This window comes from Scardinius erythrophthalmus (assembly GCF_964197995.2).
Source record: "Scardinius erythrophthalmus genome assembly, chromosome: 16".
Taxonomy (NCBI): Eukaryota; Metazoa; Chordata; class Actinopteri; order Cypriniformes; family Leuciscidae; genus Scardinius; species Scardinius erythrophthalmus.
In genome coordinates this window covers 4,219,856-4,240,675 of record NC_138236.1, presented here as the reverse complement: position 1 = coordinate 4,240,675, position 20,820 = coordinate 4,219,856, and the positions used below count along the sequence as shown (strand labels likewise).

The window sequence follows — 20,820 nt, the reverse complement described above, 5'->3', positions numbered from 1 at the left end:
AATTAATCTAGATTAATCTAGATTAAAATGGCTCATTTGAATTCTGCCGAAGGCATTCAGAATATGTGTGCTACCCAAATAATGACTATAAAAGTAGCCTAAGTCTTTGAGAACGGGTTTCTCAAGCCAGGTGGCGCATTAGACCAGGGGCTCATCTCCTGTTTCCAAAATGCATCAAACTGCTTGAGAAAGCTGTTCTACTCATAGACTGTAAAAGGTTACTTCTGTACTGTTACCGTCCGTAGGCAACATAGGCCTATGTTATTATCAACTACTATAGGCTATCAATAAGGGATGGGCGATATGGCCTAAAATCTATATTGTGATATACATTGCAGCCTCTTGCGATAACGATATACAGTAAATTATAATAAAACCATTTCAGAACAGGTTACACAGACCCTGCTAAACAACTGCTTTTTTTTTTTTTTTTAAAGGGTATATGTAGTTTTGAGAACATATATTGTGCAAAACTGTAAGTATACAACATAATTTTGCAGATAAATAAAATTTAAGTACACTAGCTGCTAGGGCTGCACGTTTTCAAGTTTTTCATTAACCGTTAACCGAGGCCCTTAGCGGTTAATACTCGGTTAACCATAGTGTGCGCGCCGCAACCCCGAGATAGGCAAAATTTGCGGGTGGGACATGTCCCCACCACTATTTTCTAAGGTCGATATTGTCACCACTTTTGAAACATCTCGCGGCATGAATACCAATACAAATAAACAAAACATCTTCAGTTAACTAGCAGAGCATTCATTTCGTTCGTTTTTTTTTTTTTTTTTAGGCGATCTAGCGCTGAAATGTTTTGTTTTTTAAATCAAGTGATCAAAGTGCTCGTTGCCGCTGCGATCGAGAAGGGGCTTGTAAAACGTGCTGAGGTATTATTAATTCGTGGCCACAACAATTCACCTGATACTGATAAATATTCACCAATTCACAAAAAAAAAAGGAATAAAAAGCTGTAGTCGGCCTTCACTGAAGAGCTATCTTCACAGGGACGAAAAACAGTTTAATAATTATTATTAATTCGTGGCCACGAAATAATTCACCTGAATATTCACCAATTCACAAAATATAGGTCTTTAGCATTCACTAATTAATAGTATCAAACTGTTTTTGGCCACGTTAAATCAAAATGAGGGAGGGAAATAGTTCAACGTGTCCACGATTTATTAAAACGAGGGAACAAATAAGTCGTCGTAACAACTAATTATTTAGATCAGTGGACAGGGCGCATAAGAACAAACAGTGAGAGAGCCCCGGCCGCGCGCGCGCACACTCTCACCGCCTTCAAACAACACGAGCGCTGTATTGCTCTCTCTCCCTCGCGCATATCAACACAGTAAAAGGTCGGAAGACCGATTGTGTTTTATAGATTAGTAGTTTGTTCATATAAAGTGTTTGATTAGCAAGTACATGTTTAGGAAATGCATAATACAAATTGTATGGGTTAATGTAACGGTAAACGGACTCTGCGGGTAAAACTGTTGTGATGAAACTGCGCATGCGCGGGGTAAAACTGCTGGTGTAAAGCTGTGGCTCTGCAGACAGATATTATTGTGCTGCGATCAGTGGCGCGGATACTGACTGACTATATTTGTTTCTGGCTCGCGCACAGCCTTCATTCTCGGACGCGCGCTTTCTTTGCCCGCTTCATATTAGAAAACTGGTCTAGCGGTCTCTGGCGGTGCAAAAATGTATTACAACTAAATTCAATGCACACCATTGACGCCACTTAACCGAGCAAAATGTTTCACTCGGTTACGCAATTTTTAACGGTTAATCGGTTAATCGGTTAACCATGGACACCCCTACTAGCTGCAGAGATCTTAAGTAGGTCTAATGTTTATTATAGCTTTGAGCTTATGAAACCCCAAATTTAAAGTTATAATATTGTCTAACTGATGTCTTTTCAGTTAAAAAGAAACACAACAACGATTCTTAAAATCGGGCCTAGACATAGATTATGTGTTAACGTTACACCACTAGATATATTGGAATGAGAATAATACGCGCGCGCTGGTGATGTCATGTTTCGTTTTGAATTTGAGGTGGTAGAACGGATTAGTCGTGTGTTAACTTACCGAACCGTTACCCCACACACTCGGATAGTTTGCTGCTGTTTGTCGGACGGCTTAAATCCGAACCAAGTCCAAATTATGGATGTTGCAGTTTCACTTTCAGCCGTGTTTACTTAAGATGACGACGAATATGCGTTGCAGCCGGGTTTACCTCGCGGCCGCGGGTAGATTGCGTCATCATTGCTTGTGTAGTAGAGCCATCTCCCAACCCAATTTATAGATTAACGGCGATATTTTTTTTATCGCGCGATAAGAGTCTAGCTGCGTTAACGCCGATAACGGCCCACCACTAAATTTAACACATAAATGCTTGCTAAACGTTGTGTGTAAAGGTTTGAAATATAAATACTACAGTGTAAGTTTCATATAGCTTTTCACATTAATAAAATCTTAGAGAAGCATCAATTATAAAAATATAATGTTTATTTCAAACCTTCACACAGTTTAGCATGCATTTATATTTAATGTTACACACACACACACACACACACACACACACACACACACACACACACACACACACACACACACACACACACACAGAGGGGTTATGTGACCTGGGAAATTTCATAATCGATTGCCTCTTCTCTAACCAGGCCCAAGTGGTTCTTCAGGGAAAGTCCAGAAGTGTCATTATTCGAGAGCTGCAGCGCACAAACCTTGATGTGAACTTGGCTGTAAACAACCTGCTGAGCAGAGATGATGAGGATGGAGATGATGGAGATGACACGGCCAGCGAGTCCTACTTACCTGGAGGTAAACAGACACCGTATATGAGACACAGTTAAGACTGTGACATTTTCACCCCTAACAAACAACAATACCTTTGACATTGACAATACCTTTCATCCTTCTACAGAAGACTTGATGTCCCTTCTAGACGCGGATATTCACTCCGCCCACCCTAGCGTGATCATTGATGCGGACGCCATGTTCTCTGAGGACATCAGCTACTTTGGCTACCCCTCTTTCCGACGCTCTTCCTTGTCTCGTCTCGGCTCCTCACGAGGTAAAGGCCAAAACACAGTCATGCTTGCATACACTCAGTGTTATGACGTCATTCAGCAAGTTTTGTGGAACTCTTCGTGCCACAACCACTTTGTTCTTTGTTAATGTTGTAGTTTAATATAACTACTTGCAACACAATCATGCAGATATGAAACCAAAGAGGTGTTTTTTTTTTTTTTAGCGACACTAAAGATTATTTTTTACCTTAAAATAATGTTTCCAAAATTGTTAAAGTGGTTCATCAAGTCGTAACGGTAAAAGGCACTTCTGCATTCGCTTTGCGGCCCTATATCTGCTATAACCACACTATGCAAGTTTGCCAGATCGGGTTGCGTTTCTGTAGTTCGAATGAGACATAAGAAACTACAAATTTGACTTGCTTTACGGCAAGCGTTACAATAGTCATTATTTAGTTTTTCTTCGTTTCTGATGTCGCAATACATCATACTTTCATAAAATCATGCAACATACTTTACCTTGTCTGTGGACATCGTTCATTCCAAAGCCGGTGCTGGATAAACACAGAGCGTGTGTGCGACAGTAGGCTGCTCTAGGCTAAATTATTTACGACAGCGGTAATGGACAATTCCGCTTCCAACCTGTAGGGGGACCGAAGAGGAAAAGTTCTTTGGTGTTGCTTTAAAACTTAATTGAGTTGAACAAAATTATCCTAGTAGAAACAGCTTCATATTATGAGACACTTAAATTCAAAACACTTAAAGTAGAAATCATTATAAAACTGATATTACAGACTCTAATTTCTGATCAGCTGAATTCTATTGTGACGTGTCAAGTTGCATTGCTGAAACTATAAATTACTGAACTTAATTACACCGCTTAAGTTTAGGGCATGTCCCACTCTATTTTACAGTCGAATCATGCGGAAAAAAAACAGACTGGATATAACTTAACCAAATTATGTTTCATAAACCATGGCTATCAAATACCTTGCTGCATGTTTGTGTTGTGTGTGAGTGTCTGTGCTTTGAGAGAGTGTCCAATTGTCCTGCATGGTCATAGTCGTCGTTTCCCCTAATGAGCCCTCTGCGAAAGGCCCTGCAGTGCAGACAGTCCCCATTAAGACCCTGCAGTTTATACCCATACATCTCAGCAAATGCTGGACACCCGTCAGCAAGATTTTTCCGCTGCTAATGCAACCCAGCAGCTGACAAAGCCAGATATTACTCAGTATAGTGTCTATGTAGCCCAATCATTTTTAAAATGGGGACCATCACCTAAATGGTCATGGATCCTTTTCACCAGCGGTGTCATTTACGGCACAATGGTCAGTTGTTTCTGGTGGTTGGTGTCACAGAAGTACAGCAGAATTAATTTTGATTACATATTATAGTCACTATCTAATTTGTATGAAATCTCACTATTCCGAGGGTCTTTCCCAGAGAGTGGCTTACTGTTATCCCACTGGTGTGACCCTATTGCATACCAGTTCTCCTTCTCCCCTTAGAGAGAGACTCTGAACTGCTCCGTGAGCGGGAGTCGGTCCTGAGGCTGCGAGAGAGGAGGTGGCTGGATGGAGCCTCATTTGATGCGGAGCGTGGCTCCACCAGCCGCGAGGGAGAACCGAGCCTTGACAAGAAGAGTGTGCCGCTGCAGAGCCCTGTCACTCTGGGGGAAGAGCTCCAGTGGTGGCCTGATAAGGTGGGCCTTTAAGCCTTTACTGTGCTAGATTGACTGACATTCGATTACTGTGGTGCATTTCATCTTGTGATGTATTTTTTACTTACTTACTTACTATTTAACAGAAAATTGCACCAAAAATGAAAGTTTTCATTAACTCAACCTCATGTAGTTTCTGACCTTTTTGACTTTATTCTGTAAAATATAAAAGCTATTTTGAAGGATGTTGGTAACCGAACGGTTTCCGGACCCATTGATTTCCATTATATTGACAAAAAGTACAGAGAAAGTCAATGGAAACCAAAACATTCTTTTGTGTTCAGCAGAAGAAAGCACTGCATAAAGGTTTGGAACAACATAAGGCTGAGTAAATGATAGAATTTGCATAATTTTTGGGTGTACTATTCCTTTAATGATCAATTGTTCGGGTTCAATGATTATTAACATGTTTTCAGTTTATTTTATTTATTTTATTTATTTTTGTGGAGCCTAAGTCTTATTAAAGTCTTATTAAAAGGCTGAAATGCTTGTGGGAGAAATAGTTTGGCATAATATTTCTTTCTATTTTTCCAATTCTATTTATTTCTTTTAAAAGAAGTTAAACAAACTGGTCAGCCGAGTCGGTCACAGTGGTGTTAGCAAAAGCCATTTTGTTGTAATGCGGTGGCTATAACACCTGTTTAGATTCTCAATACTTGATGTCAAGGTCAGGTTTTTTTTTTTATATCATATTTGACCTTTTACGACATTGCAAGATTAGTTCAGATTCACATGTCAAATGGTATAACTTGTTAATTTTTGTTAAATTATTTTAAGTTGAAAGTGATTAGTCTTTATTAATATTTTGAATTCATTTTTATTTTTTAAGTTTTTATTTTAATTTGAAAGTTTTAGTGTTTTTTTTTTTTTTTTTTTTTTTAAACTGTCTGTGTAGTTTTTTTAAAAGTTATTTTAGTACTTCAAGTTAAACTAATTGAAAATGAGAAATGTTGCCTTGGCAACTAGCTAAAATAAAACTTTATTATTTTATTTTTTATTTTATTTCAATTAATGGTGATTTCTATTTCAAGTACAGGGGCGGACTTTACCATTAGGCAAAGGTCGGCAATTGCCTTGGGCCCCGAGCTACCTAGGGGCCCCCCAAAATGCCCTATTAACTTATGCTTAAGGTTTTTTTTTATTTTATTTTTTTATTATATTTTTCTAAAACTCAATTTGCGAAAAATGGCATCAAATCATTAGTGTCGTAGACAGGAGGGGGCCCCCCGCCTCACTACATTGGACTATTCCATTATCTCACTTACTGCGCGCATCTGCAAAAGTGACAACCTGGCTGTGCCAAAAATCCTGACGAAGAAAAAGAAGTGATTGACAGACAGAGTGTAGGCCTACAGAGTAACAGACAGAGTAAAAATGAAGCGAAGCTAGCTACCCAAGCGTGCTGAAAAAAGGAGGAAGCGGGAGGAAAGCAAAATGTCCGTAAAGGTGCGTGGCGCGAAAGATAAACAACACGCAGTAACAGGAGGACTGGGAAATACACAAACAGAGCAAGACGAGTCTAAACGCGAAAATTTAAAGTTTCGAAGTTACCCAAGCGGCTCAAATAAAAGAAAAAAGTGAAAAGACGCTGATAAGTATTTGGGAACGCTGCCAAAGATGACAAACTTTTTTACGGCTACTGTTGGGGATAGGCTACAGATCAAGAACAACAACGTCCAACGCACAGAAAAATCGTGAAGCAATGAGGACACTGAGATCGACAGACAAAACTGAGCAGTTTACTTATGAATCATGATATTTAAAAAAATCTCAGCTCTCAGATTCTGTCAATTCTACAATAAATACCGTTTTGCCGTTTTAAGGTAGGCTACGTGACAGATTCCTATAGCGGCACTTGAACTGATCATAGCTAATAGTAAATAAACACGAATTAACAATGTTGAAAGATACAGTATAACTTACCGAAATGTATATTCCTCATTCATAATATCGATCAATAAGTGTTTTTTTTCTTTTATGGGCTTTTATTTCTTGAGAAAACGTAACGCCTATCTTGTGAAACGTTACCTAATATTTATCCAAATGAGTCAATATTGAATCAAATGACAAGAATTTAATCGAAATGGTGAAATTTGTCAAGCAAAAAAAAAAAAAAAAAAAAAACATAGCTTACCAGAAATTGTACCATGTAAACATTGTAACATGTTACTGTTTAGGAGTAAAGAAGTGTATGCAGGGTTTAAAGGGGACGTTTTTTCTCCACTCTAACCTTTACTTGCCCGTAGATTAGCTTTACCTCCCTATCCACCATTCAGTCAGTACATATTTTTTTCTTTCTCTTTTAAAGATTGGATGGGGAGGGGCCCATAGCCTACCTACCTTCGCCTTGGGCCCCCGATTAGCTAAATCCGCCACTGTTCAAGTAACAAATGGTTGTTTAATTTTTAGTAAAACATCACAACTTTTTAGTGTTATAAGCATTTTTCAGAAACTAATTTAAGATTGCTTTTTCAAGAACTTGGCTTGAGCATTTTAAGATAGATTTAAAAAAACAAAACATTTTTTTTTTTAAATAATCTTGCACATCTTTATTTGACCTTTCAATATAATGGCCAGCCTGCTTGGATAACACTTTAGATTATTAGTCTCCAATTTCCTGGAATTAATTTAGTTATTAATAAATCATTTATTTGTATAGTTGCTGAGTTCTATATCCTTGGTTGTGTGATCCTCTAGGACTATGTTACAAAGTTTGTCAGCATCGGGGCTTTGTACTCGGAACTGATTGCCGTCAGTACCAAAGGAGAACTCTACCAGTGGAAGTGGAATGAGCCTGAACCTTACAGAAATGCACAAGTAAGATTCGCAATGCATATCAGACTAGATTGAACTGACTTCAGTTGATCAATGATGCTGTTGTGTGTTTAGCCCTGCTTTACAGCAGAATAGGGGTGTGGGATATTGACACAATTATATCTCTATTTTCTGGGATTTTCTCTAACGATAATTAGACGATATTTTGCTGAGTGTTTATTGTGTTGGTACCTTTGGCAGGTTTAGGACTGCCGTGAACAGCTGACTCCTAAAGTTTTGATATTATTTATATTCTGTGCGGTGGTTAGTTTACAGCAGTGACAGAAATGACCTTTTTTAATAAGTTAAATTTGTACCTTTTATGGGCATTTTACCTTTTATAAAGCCATTTTTTTCCTGACCTAATTAAATGTATGCATCATCTTTGTTTCAAAATTCTTACATTTAATAAATAAATTCAATTAGAATAATACACACAATAGGGCTGTTGCCAATCAAAATTAAATCGGTATCAACATAATTAATCTTTGCAATGCAGAAGAAACACAGAATCTGCATCTGAAGTGACATTTAGACGCATTTACACAGACCGTTTAATGCAGCTCATAGGAACATTAATGCATTTAACCTGCATAACAAATAATGATTTGATGTTTTTGAATATTTATATTTATTTTAAAAAATTAAAAGATACGTTAAATAGGAAATTAAATGTCACTATTTCACTATTTTTTTTTTTATCACTATTAAAGTCACTATTAATGCACACACACATTAGTGTAACCTACTAGACTACATCACGTAGTGTTTGCGTGCACTGTCTGGGTGTTTTTTTGTGAGGGATGTACTCGATAATGTCAGATAGCATGTCGTTAAAACAACAATTGCGATGATATTGTAGACTACATATATCGCAGAATTTTGTTTGCATCATTGATTATTACTTTTGTTTTTTACTGTAACTCTGCTTTACAGCAACAATCTGTATTGTACAAAGTACTATATAAATAAAGGTGACTTGACGTGACAAAGAATTTGTCACTACTGAATTTGATAAATCTCATAAATCTTTTGTGCTCTCGTAGAATCCTTCTATACATCACCCCCGTGTCCCTTTCCTTGGCTTGACCAATGAAAAGATCACCCACCTGTCTGCCAACAGTATCCGAGCCACTGTGGCCACCGAGAATAACAAGGTAAGACGACATTGTGATATCACTTTACAAAAAGTTTCCATTTGTTAACATTAGTTAACTACATTAGTTAACATGAACTAACAATGAAAATTCTTCTAAAGCATTTATTAATCTTAATGTTCATTTCATCATTTTCTAAAACATTATTGAAATCTAAATTTGTATTAATATTATTTAATGGACATGAAGTAACCGATTAATAAATACTGTAATTAATGTATTGCTAATTGTTAATGTTAAGTAATGCATTAACATTAACTAATGGACCTTATTGTAAAGTGTTACTGACATTTTATGAGAGTGGGTGAGAAGAAAATCATATGACAAGAGCCGATACAGTAAGATTGGGTCACACTTTATTTTACTTTGTTTGTTACACTTGTAGTTACTATAGTAATAACTATAAAGTATGCACAATTACATGCAACTAACCGTAAATCAAACCTAACCCTGTAATAAGCTCATGTAGTTAATTAATATTACTTAATAGTACTTAAATCTATAATTGTAACAAGGACACATTAAAATAAAGTGTAACCTAAGATTGTGCAAGAGCCGGTTGCAAAAATCAATGATGCACAGTCTCGTACCAAAAATGTCCTCAGACCTCAAATTTCCATTAACCAATCTGTATTGTGTAGGTGGCGACATGGGTGGATGAAACTCTGAGCACTGTTGCTGCTAAACTAGAACATGGAGCACAAACGTTCCCAGAGCTGCAGGGAGAGCGCATTGTCTCTCTGCACTGCTGTGCCCTGTATACCTGCGCTCAGCTGGAGAGCAGCCTTTACTGGTGGTGAGTTTACAGCAGGGGTGTCCAAACCTTTTTTTAAAGGGGGTCAGATTTGATATTGTGGACACGCCTGGGGGCTGGATAATTATTTCTAAATAAATAAAATAAAAATACTAAATAAAAAATATATTTTTTTCTCTATAAAATAAAAAATTTGTATTTAAGAAAAATAATATAAATATATATGTTACAGTTTAATATAAATATCTATATTTTTACATTACAACTGTAATATTTATTTATGGATGTCTTAATTTTTTTATTTTCAAACATTGCTTCTCATTACAAGTTTGGGTAGGTGGTTGGCACGTGTTTCCAAATGCACCTTAAAGTGACTCAAACTCAGAGTGGATGCAGAGATGAAGTTTGTATGTAGCGTTTACTGCGAAATGAGCCACTTTGAGAGGCTGCGAACAAAGAGCTGCTCGCGTGTGAATGAACAGTGCCACACTTCACTCTGAATGCGAGTGCATATATTTAATTAAAATTGCAGCCTTCGAGATTTGATAATCACACAAACCATATTGTGATTTTTGGCTTATTTCAGTTTATGGTGTAGCTCTGGTTTGAGCTGTCGTGCTTGTGATCTGTGAATACATTCTGAATTTATTTTTCCTCCAGGGGTGTTGTGCCTTTTAGTCAGCGAAAAAAGATGCTTGAAAAGGCCAGAGCCAAGAACAAGAAGCCAAAGTCTAGTGCAGGCATCTCTTCTATACCCAACATCACAGTAGGAACTCAGGTGAGGATCATGCTTTGGTGGAGGTCAGAAATAAATGTACTTTATTTGTAGAATTCAGTTTTTAGAATTACCTTATTAAATGTATCTGTGTCATCTTTTGTTAAATACTTTATTTAATCAAGCTATCAGTCAATCAATCAGAATACTATGGGCTTTTACTAATATTAAATTGTATCTTAACACTGCAAAGCTGGCATAGACCCTGAATGATTAATTGCATTTGCACTCTTTCTTCACTTAGGTGTGCCTGAGGAATAACCCTCTATATCACGCTGGTGCCGTGGCCTTCTCCGTGAACGCTGGGATCCCTAAAGTGGGCGTCCTGCTGGAGTCCGTGTGGAACATGAACGACAGCTGCCGCTTCCAGCTCCGCTCACCCGAGAGCCTGAAAAACATGGAGAAGAACACCAAGACACAGGAGACCAAGTAAGATGGCTGTTTTTCTACGGCCATGCACATGCACCGAGGTATTTATGCTAAAAATAAGATGCTGATGAGTGTGCTTGTTCTTGTCGTCAGGACTGAGAGTAAGCCAGAGCTGGTGAAGACGGAAATGGGCCCTCCGCCCTCACCAGCGTCCACATGCAGTGACACTTCCTCCATCGCTAGCAGTGCTTCTCTGCCCTATAGTATGTACACTGAATCGCTAAAACCACAAGCTGTTGTACAGGGTTTATATGGGCCCAAAAACTACCCTGTGCATTTCCACTGTCATTTTGCTACTTTTTCCTGTAGTATAAGTGTTCTAGTCATAGCTTGACAATAATAATGGCCCAGAATCAGTTTTAAATTAAATGGTTAACTTCCCAATTAGGCGTGTGCTGCAGTTTTGTTGATTTGGTTTGTGTGCATGTATAACATGTTTTTTCGCTTTACTCTCGTGGCCTTCCTCACATTTTTCTTTTTAAATGCATAAGTAGTTTAACGACAATTCGGCTTTTCGTAATATTTATTCAGACTAGTGAAAAGAAAACATGCAGAATAAATTAAGTGTTCATTTTATTGCACTCTTTTTGCTCCTGTAGATTTCATTTGCAGCACATATCTTTTATGTCGTCTTCAGTCAGAAATCCCCACTTCTGCAGCTTTACATACACCAAACTTGACAGTTTTATTCTTATCTGTATTCTCAAGGTTTTTTTACTGCAGGGTTTGTACATAAAATGTTGTACATACATTTTATTCCTAAAAACATGGTGACATTTATTTTTTCTGACAGTATTTTCTGGAGTGATTTAAAAAATAATATCAGAAATCCCTTGTTAAAAACGTTGACTCTAATATATCAACAAAATGTAACAGGAATTTTGAACCTCGCCAAATCCAAGCTTTATTTCTGATTTCTGTTCAGTAAATGTATGCATATTACTACATATTTCATTGGATAATGTGTAATTTACATATTTAAATATGTGATTTCAGAAAACTTGTAACATATATATTTTTTCCAATTCCTAATGTTATCTATCCACTGGGAAAGCTTTGCGATATCTATTAGTTATTTTTTTACCCAGTGGTGGCTTGCCGTAATAGAGTTTCAGCTTACAGCTGGCTTTAACTAGAGCCGTTTAAACATTCATGTTTGATCTTCTGCGAGATGCCAAAAGATACTAAGATGCGGCTGCAGTGTTGTCTTTGCTAACCGATGACCTGCTGTGCTACAGAGCGAAGACGCTCAACACCGGCTCCAAAAGAAGAGGAGAAGGTGAATGAGGAGCAGTGGCCTCTACGAGAGGTCGTTTTCGTGGAGGACGTTAAAAACGTCCCCGTGGGAAAGGTGGGTGCAGGCGTACACGTCGGCCAGCTTGATCCAGTGGAGACCATAACTACAAGCGAATTATATTTCTCCACTGTGCTTAATTATTATCCTCAATTTTGCAATGTATAACCTTTTCATGTAATAAGAATTTCCAGTTATAATAGATGACATTTATATAAGCATACTGTGTTTTTACACTTGATGTTCCTGTCTGTTTTATCTCTGCTCTGTGTGTGATGCTTTGCTATTACACCTCATTTGCAACAGTTCTCTCTTTTGAACTCAAGGTGCTAAAAGTCGATGGTGCATATGTTGCTGTGAAATTTCCAGGGACGTCGAGCAGCGTGAGCAGCCAGAGCGCAGCTCCCACTGACTCTGACCCCTCCTCACTGCTGCAAGACTGTCGACTGCTCAGAATAGATGAGCTACAGGTAAACACACACTTGCAGCTGTAAAAGTGCACTGGCATTTGCAGAATCTCAAAAAGCACTGGTGGATAATTCAAAATGCCATTTTGATGGATAAATTGACAATTTTAGGCCTAAATTATTGTTGTTAAAAACAGTTTCAGGCTGTGAATTGTCATTTTTAATTGTTGCAAATGTTAAATTTGGATGTATCAGATTTTGAATGTCAAGGAACCCTAAATATTTCTATGCGAGGGACCAAATTCCTAAAATATGAAGGCATTTGTATGTTTTGTAGATTAGTTTATATAAAAAACATACTGTTTGAGATATTTAAATATACTTTTATACTATCATTGTAATAAAGCAAATTATTAAAATATTATATGGAAAATATGTGCGTATGTGAGATTAATACTTTTTTTTTTCATAAAACTTATTTGTTAATGTAATTTATTTTTTCTTAATGTAAAATTTGTCAATAGTTTAAAATAGACAATAAAAACCATGATGTCTTACTAGTCTTTAGAAAGCAGAATGCAGAATGAAATGGTTGTATTGGTGAACGATAAATAATTAATTGCGTTAAGTGTGTGTAATATGTTTGTTTGTATTTAAATATATTATATTAAAATTATTATATATATTACAAATATATTTTAAGTGCCTGGACCCCAGTTTGAAAACCTTTGGTCTGTATACTTATTGAAATATGAAAACATGAAAACAAACATGACAGAATTTTTAACAGAGACTTTTGTTCCCCTTTTGAACAGGTTGTTAAAACTGGTGGAACACCAAAAGTTCCAGACTGTTTTCAGCGCACACTTAAAAAACTTTGTATCCCAGAAAAAGCAGAAATTTTAGCTGTGAATGTTGACTCCAAAGGTAACTACTGTTTTCAGATTCATCAGACTTCATTTTGTTGTGAATTTGCCCTGTCATTGACGGCTCTGATGTCTTGCGTCCTGCAGGAGTTCATGCTGTGTTGAAAACCGGCAGCTGGGTACGGTACTGTGTCTTTGACTTGGCCACCGGAAAAGCGGAGCAGGAGAATCACTTCCCTACCAGTAACCTGGCCTTTCTCGGCCAGAGTGAGCGTAATGTGGCCATCTTCACTGCTGGCCAGGTGAGACCATCACACATCCTGATATGTTTCATACACCTGAGGAGACTTTCCATCCTTGCCTGTTTTAACTTTCTCATGTTTGAATATCCTCAGGAGAGTCCCATCATTTTGAGGGATGGTAACGGCACCATTTATCCCATGGCTAAAGACTGTATGGGTGGAATACGTGACCCTGATTGGCTAGATTTGCCGCCTATTGCCAGTCTAGGCATGGGAGTTCACTCGCTTGCCAACCTTCCCACTAACTCCACAATCAAAAAGAAGGCAGCCATCATCATCATGGCTGTGGAGGTATACTACACCAGCCTGTTAAAGAATAGACATTAGTTATAAAAATTTAAACATTATTTAGAAACTTTTAGGAGTGCTCAAAGAACTTCAGGGGTGCATTTAAAATGTATCCAATAATTGGTTCTCCTTTTTACAAGCAAAACTAATCAATTTTTTAACATGAAAAGTAAACTATATTTTTAAATTTGGAATATATGGAATTATATATATATAGATATATATTAAACATTTTGAGTGCCCAAAACACAAATAATTAATCAGAAAATCGAATAAATTATGAGCAATTCCAAAATACACCAAGACATTTATTTTGAAATGTTTTGAAATTGACTACTACTGTTCTTTCAGAAAAAGATGTGGGAGTTAAAAAATATCACTTTTACAACTTTAAAATGTGTAGTGCTCATATTAATTGCATTAAATCATCGCCTTTTGAAGTTTAATAATCATATTAAGCCCCAAATAAAAACTACTTAAGATATTTAAGACCTTAAATTTGGGAGAATAATTTTTTTTTTTTTATGACTGAATGCGAGTAAAGCCCCGATTTCCGGTTAATATATTGTTTGCTTTTTGCGTTTTAGAAGCAGACGCTGATGCAGCACGTGCTGCGCTGTGATTACGAGGCGTGCAGGCAATACCTGATCAGTCTGGAGCAAGCAATGCTACTGGAGCAGAACCCACACGCTCTGGACGTTCTGCTGAGCCACCGCTGTGACGGCAACCGCAACGTCCTCCACGCCTGCGTCTCCGTCTGCTTCCCCGTCAGCAACAAGGAAACCAAGGAGGAGGAAGGTAAGCTTGCATTTTTATAGCGTTATTTTAGTATAATTTATATACATTATTAATCATTAAAAGATAGCAGTCTCGATACGATATCTTATTCCTTAATGACAACGATTCACTCTGCCACTGACCCACAGATATGAAACGGCTTCAAACAACCACACAGGATCATTATTTCTGTTACAGTAATTCATATTATCACAGAAGTACTGGGATACAGAAGCGACCAAAATAGAGTAAATCACCATTTGAAAGTAACTTGAGTGGTGACGAGAGACTGTTAAAATAATTATTTATTAAATCATTTGAGGCAATTCATCCAGTAATGAAACAAGTGAAGTCTTTGTGAATGAGTCATTGAATCATTCATTCAAACCGATTAGTTTTTTTCCCCCCAAATTCAAAATTTTTAAATGGACTGCTGCAGAAAATAACATTTTGTTAGAACCTTTAGTAAATTACATGTTTTTTTATTATTTAGTTGTCTATTCAGAATCATAATCTCTATTTTAAACAAAAAACTATTATAGAAATGTTGTTGTTTTGTCGTTTTTACTGTTTTAAATGTCTATATAGTTTATTAATTTCAGTTTTATTTTATTTTTTTACTTGAACTTTAAATAAATTTGAAATGTTGTCACAGTAACAAACTGAAATAAAAAAAGCATTTTATTTCAGTTAATGTCGATATTATTTCAAGTAAAGAATTTTTTTTTTTCTAGTTTAACAATTTTTTTCTTTTCTTTTTTTATTAAGTTAATAAAACACTTATTTTAATTGATGACAATCACTATAACGTGGAGCTTTAAAGACTATTTGTAGTTGTTTTCTGAGATGACAAGCGAGGCAGCACATTAGGTTTTGGAACACAGGTGATTTTAGATGGTTATGAAACCCAGCCTGAGAAGACTTCATTGCTGTACGATGTGTTTCAGAAGCAGAGCGGTCTGAAAGGAACACGTTCGCTGAGAGGCTCTCTGCGGTCGAGGCCATTGCCAATGCCATTTCAGTGGTATCCAGCAACAGCTCCGGGAACCGCACAGGGTCATCCAGCAGCCGAGGGTCAGTATTCAGATTCACTGGGATACAGAAAAGCATTTCACCAGAGGAGCATTAAAAAAAAAACTCTTAAATTTAACAGAAACTCAAAAAGATTTTTGGTGAAAATTTAAGATTGGAGCCGAACCACACGGAAATGCACAAATTACAGTTGTTACACATTATTACTTAATTATATTATATTTACATTTGTGCATTTGGCAGACACTTTTAACCATAGATGCTTTTTAGCATTGCATTCAAGAAGGGTTTCAATGGGTCCTTTTAAATAAAAATGTAGGGCCATAAATCATATCTTAAATGGTATAACAAAAGTCTTAATTATCATTTTAAGAGCTCTTAAATTTGTAAAACAGGAATCACAATATGTCCTAATGTGATTATTAATCTTCAAAAGACTGGGATTTAATTAGATAAATGTGAGGACAGCATATTCAAGTAAAAATGCAGCGCTGTTGCATGTTGAACTGGCTCGGGGTCTCAGAGAAGTTGCCGTTAATGAATACTGCACATTTAAGCTGAGCAAATGCTTATTGATACTGTTGATGAATTATGGTGTTCATTTTGTAATATGTTGTAGATGGTTGTAAGAGTGCCTATTGTATCTCTCTCATCTCTTTCTGGAAGTAGTGATGCATAGACTTTTCAAAGTAAGAGTCCCAGTGTATTTTGAGCTTGTTTATAATTAAAAGTTCCCGCACTGTCTTTTCTTCTTCTTCCTGATAATATTGGTATTTAGGTTACACAGTAAATTATATCAGCCATTTAATTTACTGTAAACTCTCATAGCTTGTGTCTGAGCTGCCCTGTCACAGGAAAGAAAGATTAAAAAAAAATTAACACAATTAGTATATAGATTTGAGCAGTTTCGACAATCTTATTATTGCCTTCCTTTAAATAAATTATCTTAACAGCAAAATCAAATATCGATAGACCTCTAGTTTGTATGTATTAGTCTATTTTAGACATAAATCAATTTCAATACATATGTATATTGAATAAGACACGTCTTGAGTATTTTAAACTTAGTCGTGTTGCAACCTGTTCAGTTAAATAAAATAATCTTGAGATATTATTTTGAGATTGAATGGGTTTGCTCTTTATGGATATAAAGTTTTCATTTTATTTTTGCTTTAAAAAGATTTTAAAGTCTTAAAAAAAAATTTAAACTGCGGAAACACTGTCAAGGTATACATTTTATCAGTTCATGTATTCACAGGAAATCGAACCCATGAGCTTAGCATTGCAAGCGCAATGCTATACCGTTGGAGTTTTTATATTTGGTTGTCGATAACGCACAGTTATCAGTTTTGATTTTATTCTCGTTTCTGCAGCTTGCGTTTGAGAGAGATGATGAGGCGCTCCCTCCGCGCTGCAGGTTTGGGCCGCCATGAATCTGGCCCTTCCTCCAGCGACCACCAAGACCCGGTTTCACCCCCTATTGCGCCTCCCAGCTGGGTACCAGACCCTCCACCAATGGATCCTGGTGAGTTCAGCTGTTCTTGGGCCGTAACAGATATATTGCATGCATGCTATAGCCTGATGTCTTACAAAACCATTTTCTCCGCTAGACGGTGACATTGATTTCATCTTGGCCCCTGCAGTGGGCTCCCTTACCACTGCTTCCACAGGCACCAACCAGGGACCCAGCACTTCCACCATCCCAGGTACGTGAACCGACCTCTCAAAGGACTCTACGGCAGTGGTTCTCAGCTGTTTTTCCTCCAGGACCCAGATTTTACTTTGGACATCAAGTGGTGACCCGATTAGACAGTGTTTAAGGGCCGTTCACTCCAAGAGAGATAACTATAACTATATTAGCATCCACACTAATGGATCTGCTTATAAGTGCATTTGTCGTCTGCCACTTTGAATGCTTGAGGCTTTTAAAGCAGGATGGGTTCTGATTGGCTGTTAAAGTTTTTCATCTTTCAATAGCTGGATAAAATAATTCCGAAAGTGATTCCAACGATTTTATTTGTATGTGTGTATGTATGTATGTATATGTGTGTATATATCATTTCAGTTAATGTACATTTTATTTGAAGTACCCAAATGGTTTGTATGGTTTTAGGTAACAATATTAACCCTGATAATGAGATTCAGAATAGACCTGCAACCCGTTTTTGGGTCAAGATCCCTCCAGTCGAGAACCACTGCTCTGTGCCATCATTTAAAGCTTTTTTTAGCAAGTTTTCAATCTCTCTTGTGTCTTCTGAAGGACCTTCATCTGAACCATCAGTAGTGGAGTCTAAAGACCGCAAGGCCAACGCTCACCTGATACTGAAGCTAATGTGTGACAGCGTCGTCCTGCGACCTCACTTAAGAGAGCTGCTATCTGCCAAGTACGTGGCCCTGCCGCAGCTCTAAATCATAGCCAATCTCCTTTTAGCTCTCTTTGAGTGTTTGTATTGCTGTTGTTTGGTAGGGATGCTCGTGGAATGACTCCATTCATGTTGGCGGTGAGTGGGAGAGCTTACCCAGCAGCCATTACGGTTTTAGAAGCAGCACAAAAAATAGCCAAAGGTAAGTACATCGATGCAGTTCAACTAAATTAGATGCGCGTTCAAAGCATTCAGAGACCTTTAGGATCTTGTGTTCTTGTGCAGGTGAACCGGGTCTTGGAGAGAAAGAGGATGCAGCGTCTGTGTTCATGGAGATGATCTGTCCATCAGGCACCAATCCAGATGACTCTCCCCTCTACGTCCTGTGCTGTAACGACACATGCAGCTTCACCTGGACTGGAGCAGAACACATCAACCAGGTACAAACGCCACAGCCTTCAATGGACCCTTTACGCAGACTGTGATTGAGTCATCAACATCGGAAATATAGTAAAGAATTTCATAAAAAAAAAAAAAAAGTCATATACATTTATAATGCTATACTTGTGTTATAGCACCTTGGCAGTAAATTACAAAAAATTAATTCAATTATGTAATTCGACCAATCTAATCAATTTCTTTTGGGAAGTCGTAAAAATGCTATCATGTATTTTTCTTTTGATATTGGAGCAAATGGGAATTAGGGCTGGGCGATATATCGATATATTTTTTAAATGCGATATGGAATTAGACCATATCGCATATATCGATAGTTCAAATTTGCGCTTTGATCCTTGCTCCCCGCGATTGGTTACTGGTTACTGTCGTTTCCATATTAACCCCAAAATGCCACTTCATTTTTCTTTGTGTTATTTTTTATATTTTTAAATGACTGTAGTGGCTCATACCAACATTGTATTAACAAAAACTAGTTTGGGACTGCTATTTAATCGCTTTAGCATAGGCCTAATGTTTATTTATTAGTATAGTCTTTACTTTTTGCTCTCACTTTGCGGAAAAAAGTATCGGGATATATATCGTATATCGATATTCAGCCTAAATATATCGGGATATGACTTTTGGTCCATATCGCCCAGCCCTAATGGGAATACAAAAATTGCATTTGTTGTAGTTTCTGTTCATTGCTATAGGCGTTTGCCCAACTATGACTGCTGCTGAGAACCCTGGAAATGTGAAAAGGGTCAATGAGCAAAGCAAAGATATTCCTAGCCACCAGTGTAATTCATCTATATCAGTGGTTCTCAACTAGTGGGTTGACATTAAAACAGGTTAATTTGCAAAAAGGATATACATGGTTTGAATTTACCATGATGAGTTATGAATTACTGTCTGCTTAAACTCAACCATTGAAATTTAAGAAACGTTTAAAACGTGTTTTCAAAGTTCTGAATTTCTAAGTGTATGGTGTTCATAAATGTATGAGTGCATGCTTTTTTTCTTTTTTTGTTGCTACATTTAAAAAAAGAAAAGATATTTTCAAATGTGTTTTTTACATTTTAAAAATAGTTGAGAAGCACTGATCTAAATGACTTATAGAGTGGCACTGTGGGATTAACTGAACTTGTCTGTTTGCAGGATATCTTTGAGTGCAGAACTTGTGGCCTGCTGGAGTCACTCTGCTGCTGCACTGAATGCGCCAGGGTTTGCCACAAGGGTCATGACTGCAAGTGAGTGCAAAATTGACACTTTAATTTTCACCACATGCATCCTTCTGGAAGTAGGAAATTCTTGAATGCATTGCAACCAGTGTTGTTATTGCCATCTAAAATGTATAATAATAATAGCAATACTAATTTGTTACATTTATATAGTGCTTTTCTCGGCACTCAAAATGCTGATGCGACGGCAGCCATATTGTGCCAAATACCCCACCACTCACCAGCTATAAAAATATGGCCTTGGCAACTAACTGAAATAAAATAAGTTGGAAGTACTAAAACTGAAATAAATATAAAAAACACAAATATTTAAAGCTAAAAATAAATATTTAAAAATGGAAACTAATAAAAAAAATACTTTTTTACTGTTGATTTATTACTGAAAACTGTACTTTTCAAAAATACTGAAGCATCTAGAAGGATAGTTTAATCTAAATGAATGGATTATTGATTATTGTTACATTTTACATTGTAACTCGGTTACATTTCAGTTACTGTACCCTCTAGAAGACGGCAACATAGTTCGCTAGGCTTTAAAACAGTAATGCATGCTCCTTGTTTCTTCTCCAGACTGAAGAGAACGTCTCCCACCGCATACTGTGACTGCTGGGAGAAGTGTAAATGCAAGACTCTTATCGCGGGCCAGAAAGCAGCTCGTTTGGATCTGCTCTACCGACTGCTGACCACCACTAATCTGGTTACCACTCCTAACAGCAGGTATGTTCTCAAGGAAATATAGCACTTTATGCTGTTTAAAAAAGGAAAAAGACCTTTGAGTCCAACTTTCTGTTGCCATCGGGGCAACATCCAACCTACATTCTGTGTCATGAACTCTTTCTTCCTCTCTGTTTGTGTCTGATAGGGGTGAGCACATCTTGCTGTTTCTGGTGCAGACCGTTGCAAGGCAAAGTGTTGAACACTGCCAGTATCGACCACCTCGCATCCGAGAGGACAGGAACCGGAAGGCTGCCAGCGCTGAAGGTGTGTCTTTGAGTAGGGAAGTGACCTGAGACTGGATTGACGAAAGTCTTCTTAAAGTCGTCAAGTCAAATTTATTCAGGGCCTGTTTACACCTGGTCACTTCATATGTTTTTACTGCTCGGATAGCTCT

At 37.3% G+C, this 20,820-nt stretch overlaps 1 protein-coding gene across 7 annotated transcripts in view; it reads left to right on the top strand.

The window, feature by feature from the left end:
* The window catches only part of ubr5 (ubiquitin protein ligase E3 component n-recognin 5), a 58,583-nt gene that overhangs the window by 9,718 nt on the left and 28,045 nt on the right, over positions 1-20,820 (top strand). For 4 of the 7 annotated variants that reach the window (XM_081388910.1, XM_081388908.1, XM_081388914.1 and 1 more), the window contains exons 7-30: positions 2,684-2,843; positions 2,947-3,096; positions 4,543-4,754; positions 7,470-7,589; positions 8,633-8,743; positions 9,385-9,539; positions 10,158-10,275; positions 10,517-10,701; positions 10,795-10,904; positions 11,940-12,052; positions 12,322-12,465; positions 13,218-13,329; positions 13,416-13,570; positions 13,664-13,861; positions 14,446-14,656; positions 15,583-15,709; positions 17,041-17,192; positions 17,278-17,373; positions 17,928-18,051; positions 18,135-18,232; positions 18,316-18,470; positions 19,627-19,718; positions 20,280-20,426; positions 20,572-20,690. In XM_081388910.1, the coding sequence (XP_081245036.1) occupies positions 2,684-2,843; positions 2,947-3,096; positions 4,543-4,754; positions 7,470-7,589; positions 8,633-8,743; positions 9,385-9,539; positions 10,158-10,275; positions 10,517-10,701; positions 10,795-10,904; positions 11,940-12,052; positions 12,322-12,465; positions 13,218-13,329; positions 13,416-13,570; positions 13,664-13,861; positions 14,446-14,656; positions 15,583-15,709; positions 17,041-17,192; positions 17,278-17,373; positions 17,928-18,051; positions 18,135-18,232; positions 18,316-18,470; positions 19,627-19,718; positions 20,280-20,426; positions 20,572-20,690 (3,364 nt within the window). The remainder of the gene's footprint in view (positions 1-2,683; positions 2,844-2,946; positions 3,097-4,542; positions 4,755-7,469; positions 7,590-8,632; positions 8,744-9,384; positions 9,540-10,157; positions 10,276-10,516; positions 10,702-10,794; positions 10,905-11,939; positions 12,053-12,321; positions 12,466-13,217; positions 13,330-13,415; positions 13,571-13,663; positions 13,862-14,445; positions 14,657-15,582; positions 15,710-17,040; positions 17,193-17,277; positions 17,374-17,927; positions 18,052-18,134; positions 18,233-18,315; positions 18,471-19,626; positions 19,719-20,279; positions 20,427-20,571; positions 20,691-20,820) is intronic. The other 3 variants (XM_081388912.1, XM_081388909.1, XM_081388911.1) reach the window with 2 other exon arrangements.